This window comes from Thunnus albacares, chromosome 18 (assembly GCF_914725855.1).
Source record: "Thunnus albacares chromosome 18, fThuAlb1.1, whole genome shotgun sequence".
In the NCBI taxonomy this organism is placed as follows: Eukaryota; Metazoa; Chordata; class Actinopteri; order Scombriformes; family Scombridae; genus Thunnus; species Thunnus albacares.
In genome coordinates, this window is record NC_058123.1 from 13831153 (window position 1) to 13850497 (window position 19345).

The window sequence follows — 19345 nt, forward strand, 5'->3', positions numbered from 1 at the left end:
AGGTTGCAGTTCTACCATGGATCATTTGTCAGGATCGTATAATCCTGACAAATGATGTATGACTTGGTTCACAATTGTCAGCTCAATCAATCTACCTCTACTTCTGCTTTTTTTAAATATGATTTTATATTTTATAAGTGTTTAAACGTTAAGTGTTTTTTCTTTGTTTTTTTGTTTTGTTATGTTTTGTTTTGTTTTTTTATTTTTTTTTTGGGGGGGGGGGGTTTGCTTGTTTTTAATAAAACCTTTCTGGCTCATTCTGGCCTTATGTTGACCCCACCTTTAACTGAGGTTGCCTAACCTTAACTTAAATGTAAACATAAGGTTGACATTACAAACTTAAATTGGTAGAATTGTCAAAATCAGTGTCTTTTAGTTCCTGCTGAAGATGCAAAAGTTCCTATTATGTGTTATTGTCAGGGGTTTGGCTGTCATTCCTGTAATTGGCAATAACATTTTAGTTACCGTGTTTATTGCTGAGACATGGTGACTCAACACAGCTTAACTGTATGGCTCATAAGGCATTGCATACAAATTAATGCAGCTATCTAAAATGTTTATTTGGAGTTGAAAACAAACATGATCAATTATCGCCCACAACTGTTTTTAGTTTTTATAGAGCTATACTTCCTCGTTCAGCTTTCACCTAAGAAGGTTGTTCATTCTTAATTAGCAGCTGAGCCACAAGAGAGAGACTGATACTTAGAATATATCCTTTGTAAGCTTGGCACCACAGATTTGTATGTATATTCAATACTCATTTCCTCAGGGAATTAGAGGAGTCTTTGTTAGTGCTTGCATCAGTCCACAAAGGCTGCATCTAAATGAGTGGAAAAGAGCATCCTGCATGGCTTACAGTTTTCTGAAAGTCCTAATTGTTAGGGGAACTGTTTGAAGCCAGCAGGTTCAGTCATCTCTGAAACTAATGGTTGCACAAATAATGTAGTTTCTGTTTAGAAAATGGGATTTCTGAATGCCAAAGTGTATCGTTTAAAACCTTTGGCTGCTTGTAGGTGTTTTAACCTCATATTTAGTAGATGGGTTAGAATTTTTAACACTGTGAAGCAAAAATTGACAAAAAAATAAAGAAATAACAAGGACAGTGTTGGATGTGATTTCCCAATATAAGCCACTGTTGAAAAGCACCATTCGCCTATATGGTGGTTGAGATAAGTCTTGAGGTTGTAGATAAGAACTGACACTTTGTGTCAGTGTAGTTAAGATGTAGTGTGGTCGTATATGTCTGCTTAGTGCTGCGGTGTAGGGATGAGGTTTCTACACGGACATTCCCTCTAAACAGCACAAGAGCCAATTACCTCAGACAATGTTTAGATAAGTACCACTCAATATCAGTTACACAGTTACAAACCCAGATAAATATAACACAGTCAAACATATGCGTGAGCACACTTGTTCTCACACACACACACACACACACAAACACACAGGCACTTAAATTAAGTGACTTGTAGATAGCCCTCATGTGTTTCCCTATTATACACTCAAATAGACAGAAATGCACACACACACACACACACACACACACACACACACAAACATTTTTCTAAATTGACTTGTAGATAGCTCTCATCTGTGCCTATCACCACAACGCCTGCGATTTGGGAGGAGAGAGAGCAGGTGAAGCTGGAAGAGTGAATAAGAGACAGAAGGAATAAGGGATGCAGAGAGCACACCAGAGAGTGTCACCGTTGGGGACTGCGTTGAACAAACAGCGAACAATTGTTTCACTCTATTGAGAGAGAAATACTGACATTGAAGCTCGGTTGTGAAATACAAAAAAAAACAAAAAAACAGCACAAAACAAAACAAAAACTATTTGAATGAAACCTGAGTTTCAGTATCTTTATGTATCTAGATGTATCTTTACTGTGTTATGAATTGAAATAGCACACACTGAGCTCAGGAAGAGACACAGAGAATGAGAGTAAAAGTGAGAGAAAGCTTTAATATATATGCATGAACCGGCCTTGAATATTTGTATTCATCCCACCAGATATAATTTTATTCTACACTGGATGGCGGGGCTTGTGTTTTGGAGATTCTCATTCAAATGGGAAGAGTTTGCCACTTGTGGACTCAAGTAGGATAGGAGGCCTGTTTGGCCAGGAAGGAGCCCAGTGTCCACTGCTCCTAATGAACACACATAAGTACTGAATGAAACATGAGTAAATAGACAGATTTGTTGGCAGTGCCCCAGGAAGTCCAGTCTCACATATGTGGTCTGGTGAATCGGAGGTTATTAAGTGTGGTTAGGCTGTCTGGGTTGGTGTGTATGTGAATGTGTGTCTTAAGTAAGCTCGGTTGGTAAAATAATAGGCTGGGTACCTGGACAGAGTAAAAATCAATCCAGGAATAGGCCTTTATATAGAAGAGCTGATCCTGGTTTAAAAAGTAGCTTTCTAAAGCACATTATTAAAGTCTTGCCCTTAGAGTCCTGGATGAAGTTTTTCTACTGTCAATTAATGTCAGCCACCTGCATAAGTCGTTAGAGGCAGTATGTACGGTACACACAGCTCTTTCCTGAGCTGCTTCAAAAAGACCATAATTTAATGGAATCAGAGTAGATTCAGACAAAATCATGGAAGCAGAAAAAATTAAATGTTAATGAACATGAAGATGCAGATATACAGTGCTGTACAAAAGTGTTAGGCACTAAAAGTAAAGTGAAGATGCTTTCAAAAATAATACCATAAGTTATTTTTATTTATCAATTAACTTCATACAAAGTGTAGTTAACAGAAGAAAACTAAATCAGATCAGTATTTGGTGCGACCACATTTTGCTTTTAAAACAGCACCAATTCTCCTACTTGGCAGGTAGGTTGTTCCAAGTATCTTGTAAACTTGTCGCAGTTCTTCTGTGGATTTAGGCGTCTCAATTGCTTCTGTCTCTTCATGTAATCCCAGACTGACTCAATGATGTTGAGATCAGGGCTCTGTGGGGGCCATACCATCTGTTACCATCTGACTCCTCTTTCTTCTTGTCGCCGAAGATGGTTCTTAATGACTCTGGCTGTATGTTTGGGGTCATTGTCAAGCTGCAAAATAAATTTGGGACCGATCAGACACCTCCCTGAAGATACTGCATATGGATAAGAATATAAACATCTAAAGTGCCTAAAACTTTAGCACAGTACTGTATATCTGCAAAATGTACAAGCTTTTGTAGATACATTCAAAGGGTTAGGAAACTATAAGTCAATAATCCTACTCATAGCACACGTCATATTAGGAAAAGCACAGGTGTAATTAATAACGGTATAAGGACTGTGTTTCGTCTAAGTCAGGGACTGTTGCACATACATGGTATTGTGCTGGCTTGAGCCAACAATAATGCTACTAGTTACACCTGTGCTTTTCTTGGTACTGAAAAACTGGGAATTCTGTGTGTTTAAATACCAGTATTAAAATAAAATATAAGCCTTTATATTTACATCAGTGGCATTCATGTCAAAACAATCATTCAATTTGTGATATTCCTTGCTTATGAGCTAAGAGCACCTCTGAAATTAAAACTTGACACTTTATCAAATGTTTTGGATAGGTACATTTGGCATGGTACTGTATGTTATTGGCCAGTAGCTCCTTTTTTTGATGAAATGTAAACTTTACATTTAATAAATATGGTGGAGGATAGGCCTTTTTTCACAGCAGGCATTTTGACTCGTCATAGTAGGAAAAGGTGTAACTAATTACATTAACAGTGGCTTCATTCTAGTTCAAGTCTGCCAGTAAGCCATGACAGTGTGACAGTAAGCCAGCATGCACAATACCAGGACCCTGAAGCCAATGCAGTTAAATGGAAGTCAGCCGTCATTAATTTTATTATTTACGCCTATGCTCAGGCCTTTTAGTAGGAACATGGTATAGGTTAAGGGATAATACAACCAGCATGTGTTGTCATGTAGATAATTAATCTAACTCAACCAGATGGATTTAGTATAGAGAAAATAAAGCTGGGAAGGCATCTTTGTGCTGGTGGCTGGTCATCTGTAGACCTTTCTCATAGCAGATATGTTGACCTGATTACAGGAAAATCATGGGTGTGACTAATAATATATACGATGGCTCTATCCCATTTATGTTTCAGTAAGCCGTATCAGTGGGTCAGCAGACATGTTAGCACGTCCGTTGTACTGGAGCACATTAGTAGAATGCAGTCGTTGTTAATGTAATAACTCATTTTTACACAAGTCAAAAGGTCAGCCATGAGAATTGGTTTCCTTAAAGGGGACATATCATGCTTTTTGTGATTTCTGTCATTTTTATACTATAATGATGTTGGATGTCTGTTAAACATGGTCAAAGTTTCAATACTTGAGGTGAATGTATGTAAAAATGTTTCCTGAATTAAAAAGCCAGGGCTTTATCTTCCTCTAACACTTTGTGTGCAACATCACCTCTACTTCCCCATCATGATGACATCAGATTGTTTGCACATGCCCACAACAGCCATCCTTTCCATAGTCTTTGTTGCTAAGATTGTTTGCATTCTCTACTTGCATATTTAGATCGGATTCAGGCTCCAACCTGTATTTGAGAAGCTTCCATTTCAAGTAAAGAACAAGAAAAATAAGTGAAATCCTACAACTACTGTTTGTTTACATTACCAAGGTTCAGCTTCCGGAAGCTGGCCAATCAGAACAGAGAGGACTCCTCGGGAGGGGGCCCTTATAGAGACATCAGCTAAAACAGCCTATTTCAGACAGAGGCTGAACTGAGCGACTGCACAAAGGGCCATTATAGGATAAGGTTTTTTACTGTAAAGCATGCAAAGATATTCTAGTGGAGCCCCAGAATGCAAATATAGATCTGGAAATGTGCATGACATGTGCCCTTTAAGCTTGTTAAACTAAGGCAATCTTGTCAGTTTAACAAATGTCAGTTTGTTGCTCCAAGGTAAGATAAGTTAGTTATGGCCAGCTAACAGCTAAACCATAGTATTACCATTTCTGTGAGACAGAGATGATCTTTCTTGAAAGATAACTGTCTGACCATGTTAGCCACATTGTTTGTTTGGGTTGTACTGGTACAGATAAATGTCTTCTTCTAATGAGCTGTCGGCAGAATAGATGCTTCAAGCCACCTGTTCTGAATTTTCTGCCTCACCGCTTAAACCTCTGCAAAAAGGGACAGATGTCACAACAATCTACACTCGCCTCAAATGTCAAGGATAGTAGAAGAAGAAGGCAATTTTGCGTGAGCTCAGGCGCTGCGTAGACCTGAGGCACAAGTCTTTACACCTTTTTTGTGCTCCAAATAAAGTTGGTTTTCAATTTTATTTTTGAGCAACTCTGCAGTGAACTATGAGGATGTCTTTCAACCCTAGAATATGAATGGGTGTTCGTGAGTTGGTGAGTAATGGGTGAGCACAGGGGTTAAAGAAAAGGAACTCTGCAGATCAAGTGTCAAGGACAGTCCACATCTGGGCCTGAAAATCCATAAAACTACATGTCATCTTGGTCCACACGCCTCCAAATGTTCTCTGAGCCTCTGCGTGAAGCTGGCTGATTTAATTTAGCAATCAATATAGTTTTTCTGTGAGCATAAGCCACGGTAATCTTTTTACAGCACCTCTTCTCTTTCTCTCTCTCTCTCTCTCTCTCTCTTTCTCTCTCTCTCATTCCTCTCATCCTCTGCCCTTGAGTCAATCCTTCCACCCCTCCAATGTAACACTAACTTTGTCATTGCATCTAACAGGCTTTGCGGTTAAAGGAAGCAAAAAGAGAGAAAGGATGAGTCTCCATGGCACAAGGTCTGTGCTCTGAGACTCGGTCCCATAAAAGTGGATTATGGGTGATGGGTTGCTGCTGCTTGCCATGCTCTCAGAATGCAGCAGGACAACTCATCTTTTTTGACAGGAAATGAACCACAACTGGCTTGGTTCAACCATCTACTAATCCAGAGCGGTTTATCTACTGAACAAAAATGGAGCTGAACATACACTATCTCTGTAGTTGCAGGAGTACTGCCATTTATTTCGTAAGTGATGTGTCTGATGTGATATATAATGGAGGTGCAGATACACAGAAAAATAGAAAAGACTGGAAAACATGTTTAGAGCTAATGGTAATGGTATTCAAATCTATCAGCTCTGTGTGCATTTATGGGTGTTATTTGTTACCTCTACTGTAACTACAGAATGTGGGTCGTCATCTTCTTTTATTTTTCCCTCACACTTCCTTTCACGTTATCATTCTTTCTGGTACTTATCCTCTCCAGCAGAGAGAAAGAGAAAGATTCCAAGAGGTCTGTTCTTATCTTTGCCTGCAGCACTCTGTTCTGCCCTCAAACTGAGGGACACAACTGTTTTCTTTGTTGGGCCGCCAAGCATTATACACACACACACACACACACGCACACATATATATGTACATGTTTTACCCATGTTATTGCTGTTTACACAACCAGTGCAGAACTTTTTAATGCCATCATTCAAAGATGGAATGAATTACCATCATGACAAGGCATGAAATAGTATGTGCACTTTTATGTGTTTAAAGGTTAAATATTTTGTTAATAATCATAAACAACCCAACACTTCTATTCTAACCTCTGTGAACCAGAGGAGACTGTTAAAATTACAGCACATAAAACAATATCATAGAATAACTGGCAAGACAGAAAAACAGTGAAATCTCCAAATCCCCGTCTCTGAATGATTCAGGAGGCCAGCAGCTTGACGGGGCACAGGAACATGTCGGGATTGCAGATATTTATTGTGAGCTATTGTGGAGCTGTTTTCATGAGGCTCCGAATTTGTAGTTGCACCCCTGAGTGTTAAACAAAACCTTTACATAAAGTAGAGGTGTTATACTGACTAGTCACCACGGACTGTTGTTGTAAACTCTTACCTGAAGAAATACATGTTGCTTACCTGTTCTTTCTTTCTTTCTTTCTTGCTTGCTTTCTTTCTTTCTTTCTGACTTTCTTTCTTTCTTTCTCAGGGACAACAACTTTATTAAGGACTTTCCCCAACTAGCTGATGGTCTCATGGTCATCCCTTTACCAGTAGAGGAACAATGTCGAGGCGTGTTGTCTGAGCCCCTGCCCAACCTACAGCTCCTCACAGGTAAGGGTGTGTACGTTTGGGGATATCAACTTTTATTTTTGTCTTTATTACACCTGTACTTTCAACTCATAGTCTAATTCTACTAAAACTATTTCTGAACTGATTAAAGCAAATAGAGCTAAAGAAAACTATGTTCATCTTAAACAAATAATGAATTTAAAATGTTCCAGCAATTTTATAAGGCTTTGCAGTCTAAACCTATGTATCGTCAAGGTGCATGAGCAAAGCTATACATACCTGAAAGAATATTTTGTGTAGAATCTGAGAAATGCAAAAAGTCAACGTGTTCTTGTTGTTAATGAATTACCTCTGTGTTCTAAAATATGCGCTGGTCACAGAGCATTCTTTTGTGCTTGTGTGCTGTAAAATCCCAAAACCCATCAAGACACTATCACACACACACATAGTATAAAGCATATACTTATCCACACACATACATATGTACTGGACCTTGTAAACTCTTAAAAACACTTAACTTCCTATTTCATTATTTTATCCTTTTCTGGACTGTTCCACCCCATCCCGTGGGGGACAGAGTCACTTAAACATTTGGCTTGAAACCTGCACCTGCACCTCTGCTCTCTAATCCCTCCATTAGCTAAATTGCCATTTGGTCCACACTGACCCCTGAGATTTTCACTGGCTTTATGCTTTCACCAGAATTGGACACACTTACACATACACACACACACAAAAAAAAAAACTCATTGTGCATGAATGTCTCAGGTGTAAAATGCTTTCCAGAGGCACAGGATCAAGGTTCCCATAAGCAGCTGATTTTTTTTCCCTTGCTCTTTACTTTTGCAGCTTTAGTTCTAAACTAGTGTGAAAGTTTGGTAATTGAATTGTGGAGAATAGCAAGATTGCTCCCACTTCTAATGTCAGCAATCCAATTGGAGTTCAAGCTGCACTATATATCTGTCATTGATCTGGGAGCAGCTGGGATATGGGCTGTGATAATAAACAATGTTAAGGCAATAATGGATAACAATGGATCAGCAATAAACTGTTCAAATGAAATGATGGATTTATTTATTGATACATTTATTTTTCATCTCAGCTGCTCTTTATGAATTTAAGTTTTGTAATTGGTTTTATATTGTTGTATTTGCTGTCTGTCTTGTGTCCTTCTGTCTTAATTTGTGTCTTCTCTTTTTTTCTGTCTCTCTTAGGGGATGCCCAGTTCAGTGAAGCAGTGGGCTATCCTATGGTTCAACAGTGGAGAGTCCGAAGCAATCTGTACAAAGTCAAACTCAGCTCCATTACCTTATCAACGGGTCAGTGTCTGAATAATTTGACTTTGTAATTTCTTAGCATCACGAAGAATTCCCTGGTCAGTGCCTTAGAGAATTGCTATGCAGGTTTAGTATACAGTATGTGTAGTGTACAGTATGCATATTGTCAGCCTATCTATTGTGTATGGGTTTGACTCAGAACATTGGCCAGCTGCTCCCAGTTACAGTTATGGCAATTGGGGCTGTCACATGATCTATCTTCCTATTTTTGCATCTGTCTGTGTCCTTGATAGACCTTGATTTTAATGTTAATTGCACATTTAAGCCTGACCTTAATAACCAACCCCATCTTCCCTATACTGGATACAAAATCACAATTTTTCTAACTCCGTCTTGACCTGGTAGGCTTTTCCAAGGTGCTGAAGACACTGTCAGCAGAGAGCACACGTGAGGAGCTGTTGGCTTTTCTCCAGCAGTATGGCAGCCACTATGTATCTGAGGCCCTCTACGGCTCTGAGCTCAGCTGCAGCATCTACTTCCCCAGCAAGAAGGCCCAGCAGCAGCTCTGGCTGCAGTACCAGAAAGGTGAGCATGCTGACAGACAGGAACAAAAGGCTGAATTCAAGAAGGATGAAGAAAGATGCTGCCCCTATGTACTAGATAAGGATTTTGGGGGAAATCTGTGAAAGATAGAGAGATTTATGTAACATATAATTTTAAATTGAACAAATGTGTAGCAGCAGAGGTAAAACAGTGGTAGAACAGCAAGTAAAACAATTTCAGGGCTGATAGGGCTACAATCAAACGTAACCAAGACACTATAACCTTTTTTAAATCAAGGTAAGCAACCTACTGCAAATACACAATGAACAGAAGTAGAGAAAGATTTCTTATAATTTAACAGGTGGGAGGGGAGAGTCACACTTCATCTGAATATAAACTAAACTGGGTTATGTTTGAAGACTTCACCCCCCCTTAATTTGCCTCCTGGTTAAAAGATAGCATAAGCTGCATGAATCAAATTAAACATCAGTGTGACTTAACAGCATCCCAAAACTACCTTGCAGCACTGTTCCATTTGAATTGTTTTATTTTAATCCTGTTTATTTTGTGATCCAAAAAGTGCTAATTTGCAGTCTAGCGATTCAGTGTGGTTGATTGGCACCAGGGTTTCAAAGCAAATACTATTCCATACTTGCTCACTTTGTAGGAAAAAGGAGAAACAGAATTTGGGTCAAGGAGGACCGGCATTGAACAAACACAACTCCCTAAAAAGTGCTGTAAAAATGTGTTCTTAATGTTGTAAAATATGCATGCTCTTGACCATCCGACAAACATCTTGGTTCTAAAGACCTCAGAAGTAGGAGTATGAAGGTAAGTAGGACCAAATTAAGCACATAAGACCTTATCAAATGTATACTGTTTTCAGTAGTACACTCCAAGACATAACATGGCCACGTCATGCTTTTGAAAACTAGCTTCAGTTGTGGGTTTTGAAGGTGGACTCTGAGAAGAGTAAGACTTACTTTTGCAAATACTATACAGTACTTTATCATTATCAGCAATATTATTTTTGCCCTTTTCACCCACCACTACCTATACATCAAAATAAATTTAAATGGAACTTAAAAGCCAGACAATTATTGTGACAAAATACGTTTGGTTCACTACAAGTCAGGGTCACATGGAAAAACTGGATACATATTTGATAATAGGTTAGAATGTATGAAAAAAAACTGCTTAGGACATTTTTTGTTGTTTGTTTCATAAATGTTTATTGCACTCAGATAATCAACAATACAAACATGAATTTGACTACACACACGACTGTAATGTGTTCAACACATTGTGAAATCCACAACCTCCAAACGACATAACACCTGAAGGACATGGGAGTTTGGTTCATAGACATATTGCAATAATACAATCCAGTAGTATAAATCAATTAACTAATAAAAATGCAAGGACATAACTTTCCTCCAATTAAATAAATCATATTCATATAATGTGACACACTCACATGTTCAGCACACTGACACAAGGACACTTGATTTTACTAGCATTGTATGCCTTTTTCTGTTATTGTTAGGAGTCTGAATATTCTCTAATAATGACTACTTCTAGTTACCACTTGCATAAAGTGTAATCACTGAGACAAAAATCAATTTTGATGGCAAGGTTGACATGCAGCTGAATCTATTATTAAAATCAATTAGTTTAGTGTTGAGGTAAACAAATACATAGTGAAATAAAAAAGCACAAGAAAATGACTGTGACAGACTTCATCTGATACTTAAATTTTGTTATTTTTTTCACCTTATCTCTTAGCTAGAAATATTAAAAACACTTATTGTTTATGATACAGTTTGATTATCAGATATGTATATTTGTATGTTGCTGTTTAATAGGGCTCCACGTGCAGAGTTAAGGTCAGCTTTGTGAGAGTATTTATTTTTAAGGCTCAAACTATGTGATATGCTCTTATGAGCGAACCTGGACTGAAAGATGTGTATTGTCTCAGGCATATTTGGGACTATATGGAAACAGAACATGTTTGATACAGTATTGATGGGAGGGTTTCAATGATTAATTTGATTCCCCATAGTTAGGCCACAAAATATTTTCATCAAAAGTGTCGTCTTTTGTTATTTTACCTGAAAGCATCATCTTTCTCATGCTTTATATGGACTCAAAAATTCAATAAATCAACATGATAAAATAAAACATAAAATGCATGCTGATACAGACCAACTTCATGTAGACTAACACTAGCGCTAACTAGGAAAACCCTGTATATGGCTGCTATCTTCACCGTATCTACCAACGCTAGAGAATTCTGGTTGCAAGTCGTCTAGTGTTGAATAAAAACCTGAGGGAGACACAGCAACACTGACCCAAAATCGCAGTGTAACAAAGCCAGGTTTGGTGTGTGTTGCTGGAGTTTTCACTCAACATTATCCTAACAGTGCTATTCTGAACACTCCTGCCAGTGATCCCTACAAAGAGTGTGTAAGCACTAGGTAGGGCGGAACAAGTGGAATAAATGTCGGGTTTGGACAGAGTTGTGTAAACATTTTTGATGGTCTGGGTGCTTGTGTTTCTTGTATTGGCATAGCAACAAAAAGTAAATTAAAGATAGCTCTGACAGTTTCCACAGCGAATAGATCTGTTACAAAGGACATTTACTGTAGGACCTCAGAACTTTGCTACTTTGTTAATAATGGAAACAGCTCTGTCTGAGAAGTAGGACTAAAACTTTCATCGATTAATTGTTATTCATGGTGCTGTGGATGTATTCAAGTAGGACTGGACGGTCAACAGGACAGTTTGCGATCGGAAGTAAAACTGCCCACAGTAATGCGATTCAGATGTATGACTGAGCAAAACAGCTGGTATACGATCTGGAGCAGAATTCTACCTCAACCTGCCTAGTAGTGACATAAGTGAGGCTGTGGCTGGAAAGTAAGGAGCAGTTGGTTGAATAAAGGAGCACGAACACAGGCTAGCTAGGCAGTATTAATAAGTTCCAGAAAAATGATAATAAATATTGTCTGTGTCTAATTCTGGCGGTATCAACTCAGCTACCCTCAAAGCAGCTTTAACAAAAATAAATAGATGAATTTAACAGCTAAAGGTATATCCTATTTACCATTGTAGACCTATACAAAAGTTTTTTTTCCTGACAATGTCAGTAAAAAATGTAAACCCACAGAAACCCCAGTAAATGTCATATCACCACGCCCCATATTCCCCAGCTTTCCATCAAAGCACATAAGCTTGTGATTTTGTAGTTCAACTCCTTTCCCTGTAGGTAACTTGATATTCTACACTTACTGTATGTTCCCTGAATGTTACTGAATGCAATTCAATGAATGCTGATACTTGGGTTACTGATGTGCCATTAGCAAACTGCACAGTAAACTTTAAAGCTGCCAGCTGCATTCAGCAACATCAATGTTAGTCTGTGCTAATAAAACCTAGAAACACTAGGGAACAGTGACATGTCAACAATAAAGTGCTTCACAGGCCAGAAGCCTTGGTATGTTTTATTTCATATATAAATACAGGTTCATTTTTAGCTCTTCCTCCTCTCGTTTTTTTTTGTTGCAAAGCTGAGCCAAATCAGGGAAAGCCGTGCATCACACACAGTCAGGCTGGTGGATATAGCAGCCAGTAAGAGAGGAAGGGAAATCCTCTGTATTTTGTGCCTGCGTTAGCTTTGACATCAATGGCTTATTTTAATCTGGCAACTTGTGCCAGCATTCTTTGACGTAAATTGTTGCAAGATCAGTTTTAGTGTTGTGATCTATTAAAATAATCATAATCAAAAACAGCTTTAGAGGCCAATTTTTAATTTGAGGTAACACAACTAAAATTCAGAAGGCCATGAACTGAAATACAAGGACTAGAACATTCATTTAATGAACCAATGAAAGCTGGAGTGAGAATTATTTGGACTGCACTCAAATTTAAGTGACAGATTACAGTGTGTTTCTACCTTCTCCAAACTTCCATCCACACCTACCAACACATACCTACTAAACCTCTCATACTTATGTGCAGTTAGATTGGATTGTTCCTCTATGAGGTGGAGGAGTGTCTCCTCTGAATGTATGTGTAGACTTTGACACAGTGGTCCCAACAGTCCAGAACTAGCAGCTGCCCTTTCTGGGTAGTGGCCACTCCCACAGGGCAGGTCAGCCCTTCCTGGATGAGAATTTTGAATCCACCCTCTTTGGGAAACTGGAGGATTTCTTTCCTGCCGCTGTCCGTTACCAGCAAATCCCCATTGGCATCCACACACATGCCAGTGATACAGCGGAAGTCCTCTGTCTCTGCAAAGAAATGGCTGAGCTGCTTGCCCAGTTGGCCATCGGTACCCACTGAGCCAATGGAGAAGCCGCCTTCCAGGTGGGGCTCATTGTGGCGTTTCTCAAAGTTCAGGGCCAGGCCCTGGGTGAAATAGACTGTTCCAGCTGTGTCACATGTCACAAACTTCGGCCGCACAGCAGAGCACAATCGGTTGTAGCTGACCACACCTACATTGCGGTCCACTGCAAGGCACCACAGCTTGCCGCCTTCCACATCTGACACCACAAACTGGCCTGATGGCATGGCAGTAATGCCCCAAGGTTTAATCAGTTGGTTCTTGTGGCAAGCCACACAGTGCCCATCCATAGTGTAAACTTTGACTGAGTTATCGTAGTTGTCAGTGACCCCAATCAGACCTTGAGGAGTGACAGCAATGGATAAGGGGATGAGGTTAGGCAGGTCGGCCCCAAGGAAGCTCAAGACAAAGTTGTCAATGCTACTGGCATTGCGGCGGATTTCATGCTGGAAGCCTTTGCGATTAAAGATCTGGATGCGGTAGTTGCCACGGTCAGCCACCAGGACCTCACCTTGTGCTGATACGCAGATGCTGACTGGTAAGTTGAACATGCCAGGTAGGGTTCCCTTGCAACCCATCTTCTTCACAAACTGGCAGACTGGGGGCCCTGCACTCGCCCCAGCTCCTCCAGGTGATCCACTCCCTGCATCCACGGACTTTGACTTAAAGTTGCCAGGTGAATCACTTACCGCCTCCTCTACAGCTGTAACCATGTCAATATCTCGGTAAAGATCCACTGGAGCTCCCATTGCACCACCTGTAGCGCCTACTGCCCCACCTACGCTGTCTACATCACCCTCAAGTGCAATCTCCAACCCACTCTCCTCGTCATCTGTATTGACAGTATAAGTGTTTGTGGTCAATTGGCCCACTTCTACAGGTTTCGAGTGCTCTGTTCTTATCAGCTCTGGCTCTTGCAGCTGAAACATCGTGGGCAAGCTGCTCCTCAGATCCAGCTCCTCATCATCACTGCCTCCACCATCATCCTTTAGCAAGGCGACATCACTCTGCCTCACCCGCATTGTCAGATAATCACAGCGTGACACCACTTTTACCTCTGCAATGTTCAGGAGATATGTCTGCTCCTCCAGGACCTGCCCATTGAGCTTTTCCACTTCTGTCATAGAAGCTGTGAACGTCCTTCGAGACCTGCTGAGTTCCTCTTGAAGACGTAGCTCAGCTGTAGTATAGTCCTGTTGCACTGCTCGGTATTTTAGCCTCAAGGACTTGGAGATGTTTTCAATAGTTGTCTTTTTCTTCTGAATTTCGCCCATAACCTTGCGCAGAGCAGCCAGCTTCCCACCCAGTTCTTTACGACGTTGTTCAGCAGCCACCCTAATTGGCTGGACTGAATGGCCTTGATGCAGGTGGCCATCCCCTTTACAGAGTTCACAGAGAACTGTGGAACAGTCATGGCAGTACTGTCGTGGTAGGCGGCTGCAGCAGGACTTGCACATCAGGGCAGCAGCAGCGGCACTGCAAGATGTAGTACAATCTAGGATCTTGAGCACAGTGAGATTATCAGCCAGCTGGGAGATACTGCTCATACGGGAGACCTTGCTGCAGAATGGGCAGCGCACACCATTGATGGTGTTGGCCAACAGCTTCTCTAGACACTGACGGCACACTGTGTGACCACACTGCAGGAGTTTGGGTCTCATTTGATCCTGGCTGTAGGTCTCCAGGCAGATAGGGCATTCGAGAACCTCCCTCATTAAATCCGGGTCCAGTGGATAGGAGGGTGACGCCATTATGATGCTTGCCTGAGTGAAACAACAAGAGGGGAAGAGAGGAAAATATGTCACTAACTCACATGGGCACATACTACAGTATGTGCATATTGTATTAAATTTGTTATGCTTCACAGTCAGTGTGTGTGTATGTGTTGTACTGGATTCAACAATGTTTTGCAGCTGCAGAAAATGGATACTGAGATTATGCAAGGAAGATTGCACGCAAGTATACTGTGCAGTATGACAGTTTGTACTGTGTGACTGTTTTGACAGTCATCTGATGCAGTCACTGTGACAGCGTGACATTGAGTAATTAAGTCCGGAACATCGTCACAAACCTAATGTTAGGAGGCTAGTTGCAGCTCATTTGCTCGGCAAATTCAGAAGCATATGTGGCAAGCTGTGACATTAAGATACGGCCGAGATTACTTGTTGGGCGACCAGTTAACAAGGAAAGCATTCACTGACGAAAAGTGACAACAATCTTAAGTCAATAGGATGTGTCCATAACTAGGCAACGCTGACATTAGCTGTCACAGATCACATCCTCATGCACGCAAAAGAAAATAAACTTCCACATTAAGTCAATGATGATAATAGCAGTAAAGGTAATTATTACTCATCAGTGTGCTAAAAGACACACGGTCGCTTCACGCAATGCTAATGACAAACAATGTGATAAGCAAGCTAACTATAGGTTATATCTGCGGCACTACAGAGCTGTCTTGTTGCTTAAAAATAGGTTGACCTTGTACTGCAGAATTTAAAAACGAATAACACAGACATCTCCCTAATTTTATACTGGTAAGTCGGAGGCCTCTCCACAAAACAACAAACGTTAACGCTGTCCTTTCACACAAGACGACAATGTTATTCAACATTCAACAGGGCTGACTTTCATGAACGTGCATTCAGAAATAAGGTATGCGGCTCGTCGTAATGCTTCTCTTTTGACATTTTTGCTTTAAAACGTTACCTTTCCTTCAGTGTTAGCTGGTTGAAAGTACAGAGGTTTTGATGGGCGTGCTGTGTTTCTGCTACTGCAGCTGCTAGTCAGAGACTGCAGTGTTGACGACGTTACGTAGGCAGAGTAGGGGTGTTACGCAATACGCACAGCGCTGAGCCTGACGGTTGTTTTGATTGGCTGCTGTGTACGCCTGTACGCGGCCACGCGAGGGTCCGGACGGTCCTGATGCAGTTTATGGGCTTTTACTGTGATTTGACTCACAACACGAGCAGATTACATAAAGATTTAAATAATTTACTGTCTTTTAATTGCCTAATTCCCAACATTCCCCTTTTTCACACAGAACAATCCGCAAAAGAGTTTTTCATATTAGGCAACTAGGATTTGAATGATTTTCATGCACAATACCTACTGCAATACTCCCAAAATCAAATTTGTTTAACATTACTAAGATGTACTATGACTTATTCTGACAGGCAACTAATCATTTTAATGTGCAACTGAAAGACATTATTTCACCCGTATACCCTGCAAAAAAACAAACATGTAAGATTGGTTAACTTGAGTGAAGTAAACAGACGTGTACCTGAGAAAATGAGTCTCACAGAGAGAACCTGAAGTACTGCCCACAGGCTACAACTGCATTTGAAAACATCCAGATGTGGTGAAATGTGAACAGTTTTTAGACATAAGCCAGTAGTTACAGTAATACACCACTAGATGTCAGAATTAGTCTTCAAAAAGATGCTCAGGCAGCACCCGTGTAAAGATCAAGTGAGGGGACAGGGCCATCTAAGAAACCGTCTGCTTTTCTTTGGTCAAACAATTTTAAAACTAATAAATTTGAAAGAAAATAAGAATATGCATTTAGATCAACATTTTTTTTTAGCCATTTAACATATTTGTTAATGTTATTTTAGCATGCAATTTGGAGTGAAAATGCTGTTGAAATAACTGATATAGCAAGATACAGTATAACAAAGTTTAATCATAATGGTACTTTGTAGACAAGGTACAGCTCACACACATGCATATTTTATTTGCATGTGTCTCTATTGCTATACCAATGTTGTATAGCAATATAGTGCACTCGCAACTATTTTAATAAAGTATTAACAGCAATGCCGACAGTAACAATATCTAACAACATCTGTATTAAATTGCTGTGGAAGATATCTGACACCTTTGCTGTTGTTGCCTGGGCAACATAACCCTGGCCAGAGGGGATGTGTCCCTCATGAGTAATTATACTGCAACCAGTCTACAAAGACATTTTAATTAAGAAAGGCAGTGCAAGATCAATGACTGGGAAATTCACTCCATTTATCTCTTCAGTATGTTTGTTGACAAGCAAGTGTTGCATAAGCATCACATTCATTCCACACAGCATTGAGCTGCCATAGTTTACACTATAAAGAGGCAAAATGATGGGCCACTCCCTTAACTGCACAAAAAATACATGTGGTCCAATTTAATTTCTCCTTGCGAAGGGAGTCGCCTTCGGTCAAATCTTAATGAAACTGTACATTGCACAAACACAAATAAACAGAAACACAGACAAAGTACTTTAGTGGTTTCAGAAGGAAATTACATGTTACAGCAGTCTGTGCTATAACAGTCTCAAAACAAGATTTATGGTAAAGACACTTAAAGAAAATTGGAAGAAGTTCCAAAAGTAAATAAAAAAATTAAAAAGTAGAGAAAGCATGATTGCACATGAAGAAAGACTCTGTGCACTATTAATGTCAGCTAACTCTGACAACTGCATTGCCTTGGTTACAGTTTAGAAATACTTGACAATGCCAAATTTTAATCAAATGCATTTTTTAGATAGATATTAACATTTGTAATCTGGGGTGAAATTAGTTAAAGGGTCAGAGTGAATTAGACTGGCTAGTCACAGCCAACATGAGCTACAGAGCTTTATTGTGAGAGCTGGGTGACGACAGCTCTTTTCTGCGTCTGTGTTGCCTCAAGAAGTGCATGTAATTGGGCTCTTGGGCCACCCCCTGAGCCTGTTTACATACTGTTGCACATTAAGTTACCACCCACCCCTTCAACTGCTTGTCAATGTCTTACAGACACACACAAGGAGTCAGTCACAACAACATATGTATGTGCAGACACACACACACCAGGGTCATAGCTACAATTGAGGACATGAAGGTCATGTCCTTGGTGTTGCTTATAGGAATATGGAAGCATCAGTGACCTGAGATGCTATTTACATTTGGTAGTTGAATGTTACACATATAAAGAAACATATTAGTTCTATATAGGAGTAGTTCTCCAGTGGACACATAGTCTCAGTAATCCTAAAAAAATGTCTACAGCCATTTTCTTCAGTAGCGGTTTATTGTTGGTGGAGCTATACACCCTTCTCTGCTCAATGCAGGCTTCTTATAAAGTTTTCTATTCATCATGTACTTTTAATAGTGAGTTCAGGAAATAAATGCTTTTCTTTTAGATTATGGAATGTGATTTTTGTTTGTTATAGTATGGAAATGACTGATGTAGGAACTTCCTGTGTGCATCTTAACTTTTAACATAAAGCCAGTGTTGTGATGTTAACAGTGCAACAAAACCAAAACGTTTTACCATTGAGTTACATGTACACAATAGCTCACATTTTGTAACAACAGGCCTTTTATATTTTATAAAGGCATCTATCACCAGATGTGAAATTGAAAAACTGTCTTAGATGTATTGTAATTAGATAATTTCTTCATTCTGTATTCGTATGGTTGAATTGCCACATCACATCCTCCATATTAATTACCCATGACACCTATGCACAAATAATATTTGTTAGAAAATAGTCCTTGAAACGTCCCCACCTGAGTTATGTATGTTTTTCTCCCAACTATTAAATGCCTGCTGGTAAACACATGTGCTGGCATGTGTTTGTGTTTGAGAAATTAATGGTTGAAAGTTTACACACCCTCTCTGTGTCTTGGATAAACTTTTTTATCATGTGATATTACAGGAAGTGTGTCCAAGTGAAACTGCACACGTAGACACATCTCACACAAACCCACATGCACTGTGTTGTCTTTTTGCCACTGAGAATACTTTGAAGGATATTTGATTTCACTGCCATCAAAATTGTTAACAGGAAATGAGTAATTTGAAACCTTAACCCTAATTGGTCCCAATAAGCCCACCTTGAAAAATGTCAAGGGTTGTTGCTGCCCTATCCACTTCCTTTCTGGTTTGGGGTTTCCTTTTACTTGGTCCGTGTGTGTGCACAGTATATTATCTGTTAAGTGTATATGTGCTTATGTAATGTACATAGGTAATCTTATCCATCCATCCATGTGCCTCTGTATGTATGTGATTGGGGGTGTGTGATGGTGAGTTTAACATTTTCACATTAGCGTGTTCATACATTTGGTCTCATGTCGAGAGTTAATGGTGTTTTCCCTCAGAC

At 39.8% G+C, this 19345-nt stretch overlaps 2 protein-coding genes across 2 annotated transcripts in view; one reads left to right on the top strand and one right to left on the bottom strand.

Annotated features, from left to right (window-relative positions):
* Nucleotides 1-19345, top strand: part of LOC122968412 (astrotactin-2-like) — a 287140-nt gene that overhangs the window by 215106 nt on the left and 52689 nt on the right. The window contains exons 14-16 of the mRNA XM_044333604.1: nt 6968-7092; nt 8265-8369; nt 8733-8912. Of these exons, the coding sequence (XP_044189539.1) occupies nt 6968-7092; nt 8265-8369; nt 8733-8912 (410 nt within the window). The remainder of the gene's footprint in view (nt 1-6967; nt 7093-8264; nt 8370-8732; nt 8913-19345) is intronic.
* On the bottom strand, nt 11417-16035 carry trim32 (tripartite motif containing 32). The gene is made up of 2 exons (XM_044333603.1): nt 15925-16035; nt 11417-14978 (listed from the first exon to the last, which is right to left on the bottom strand). Exon 2 carries the CDS (start codon nt 14964-14966, stop codon nt 12909-12911), a length of 2058 nt encoding a protein of 685 aa, XP_044189538.1. The 5' UTR covers nt 14967-14978; nt 15925-16035; the 3' UTR covers nt 11417-12908.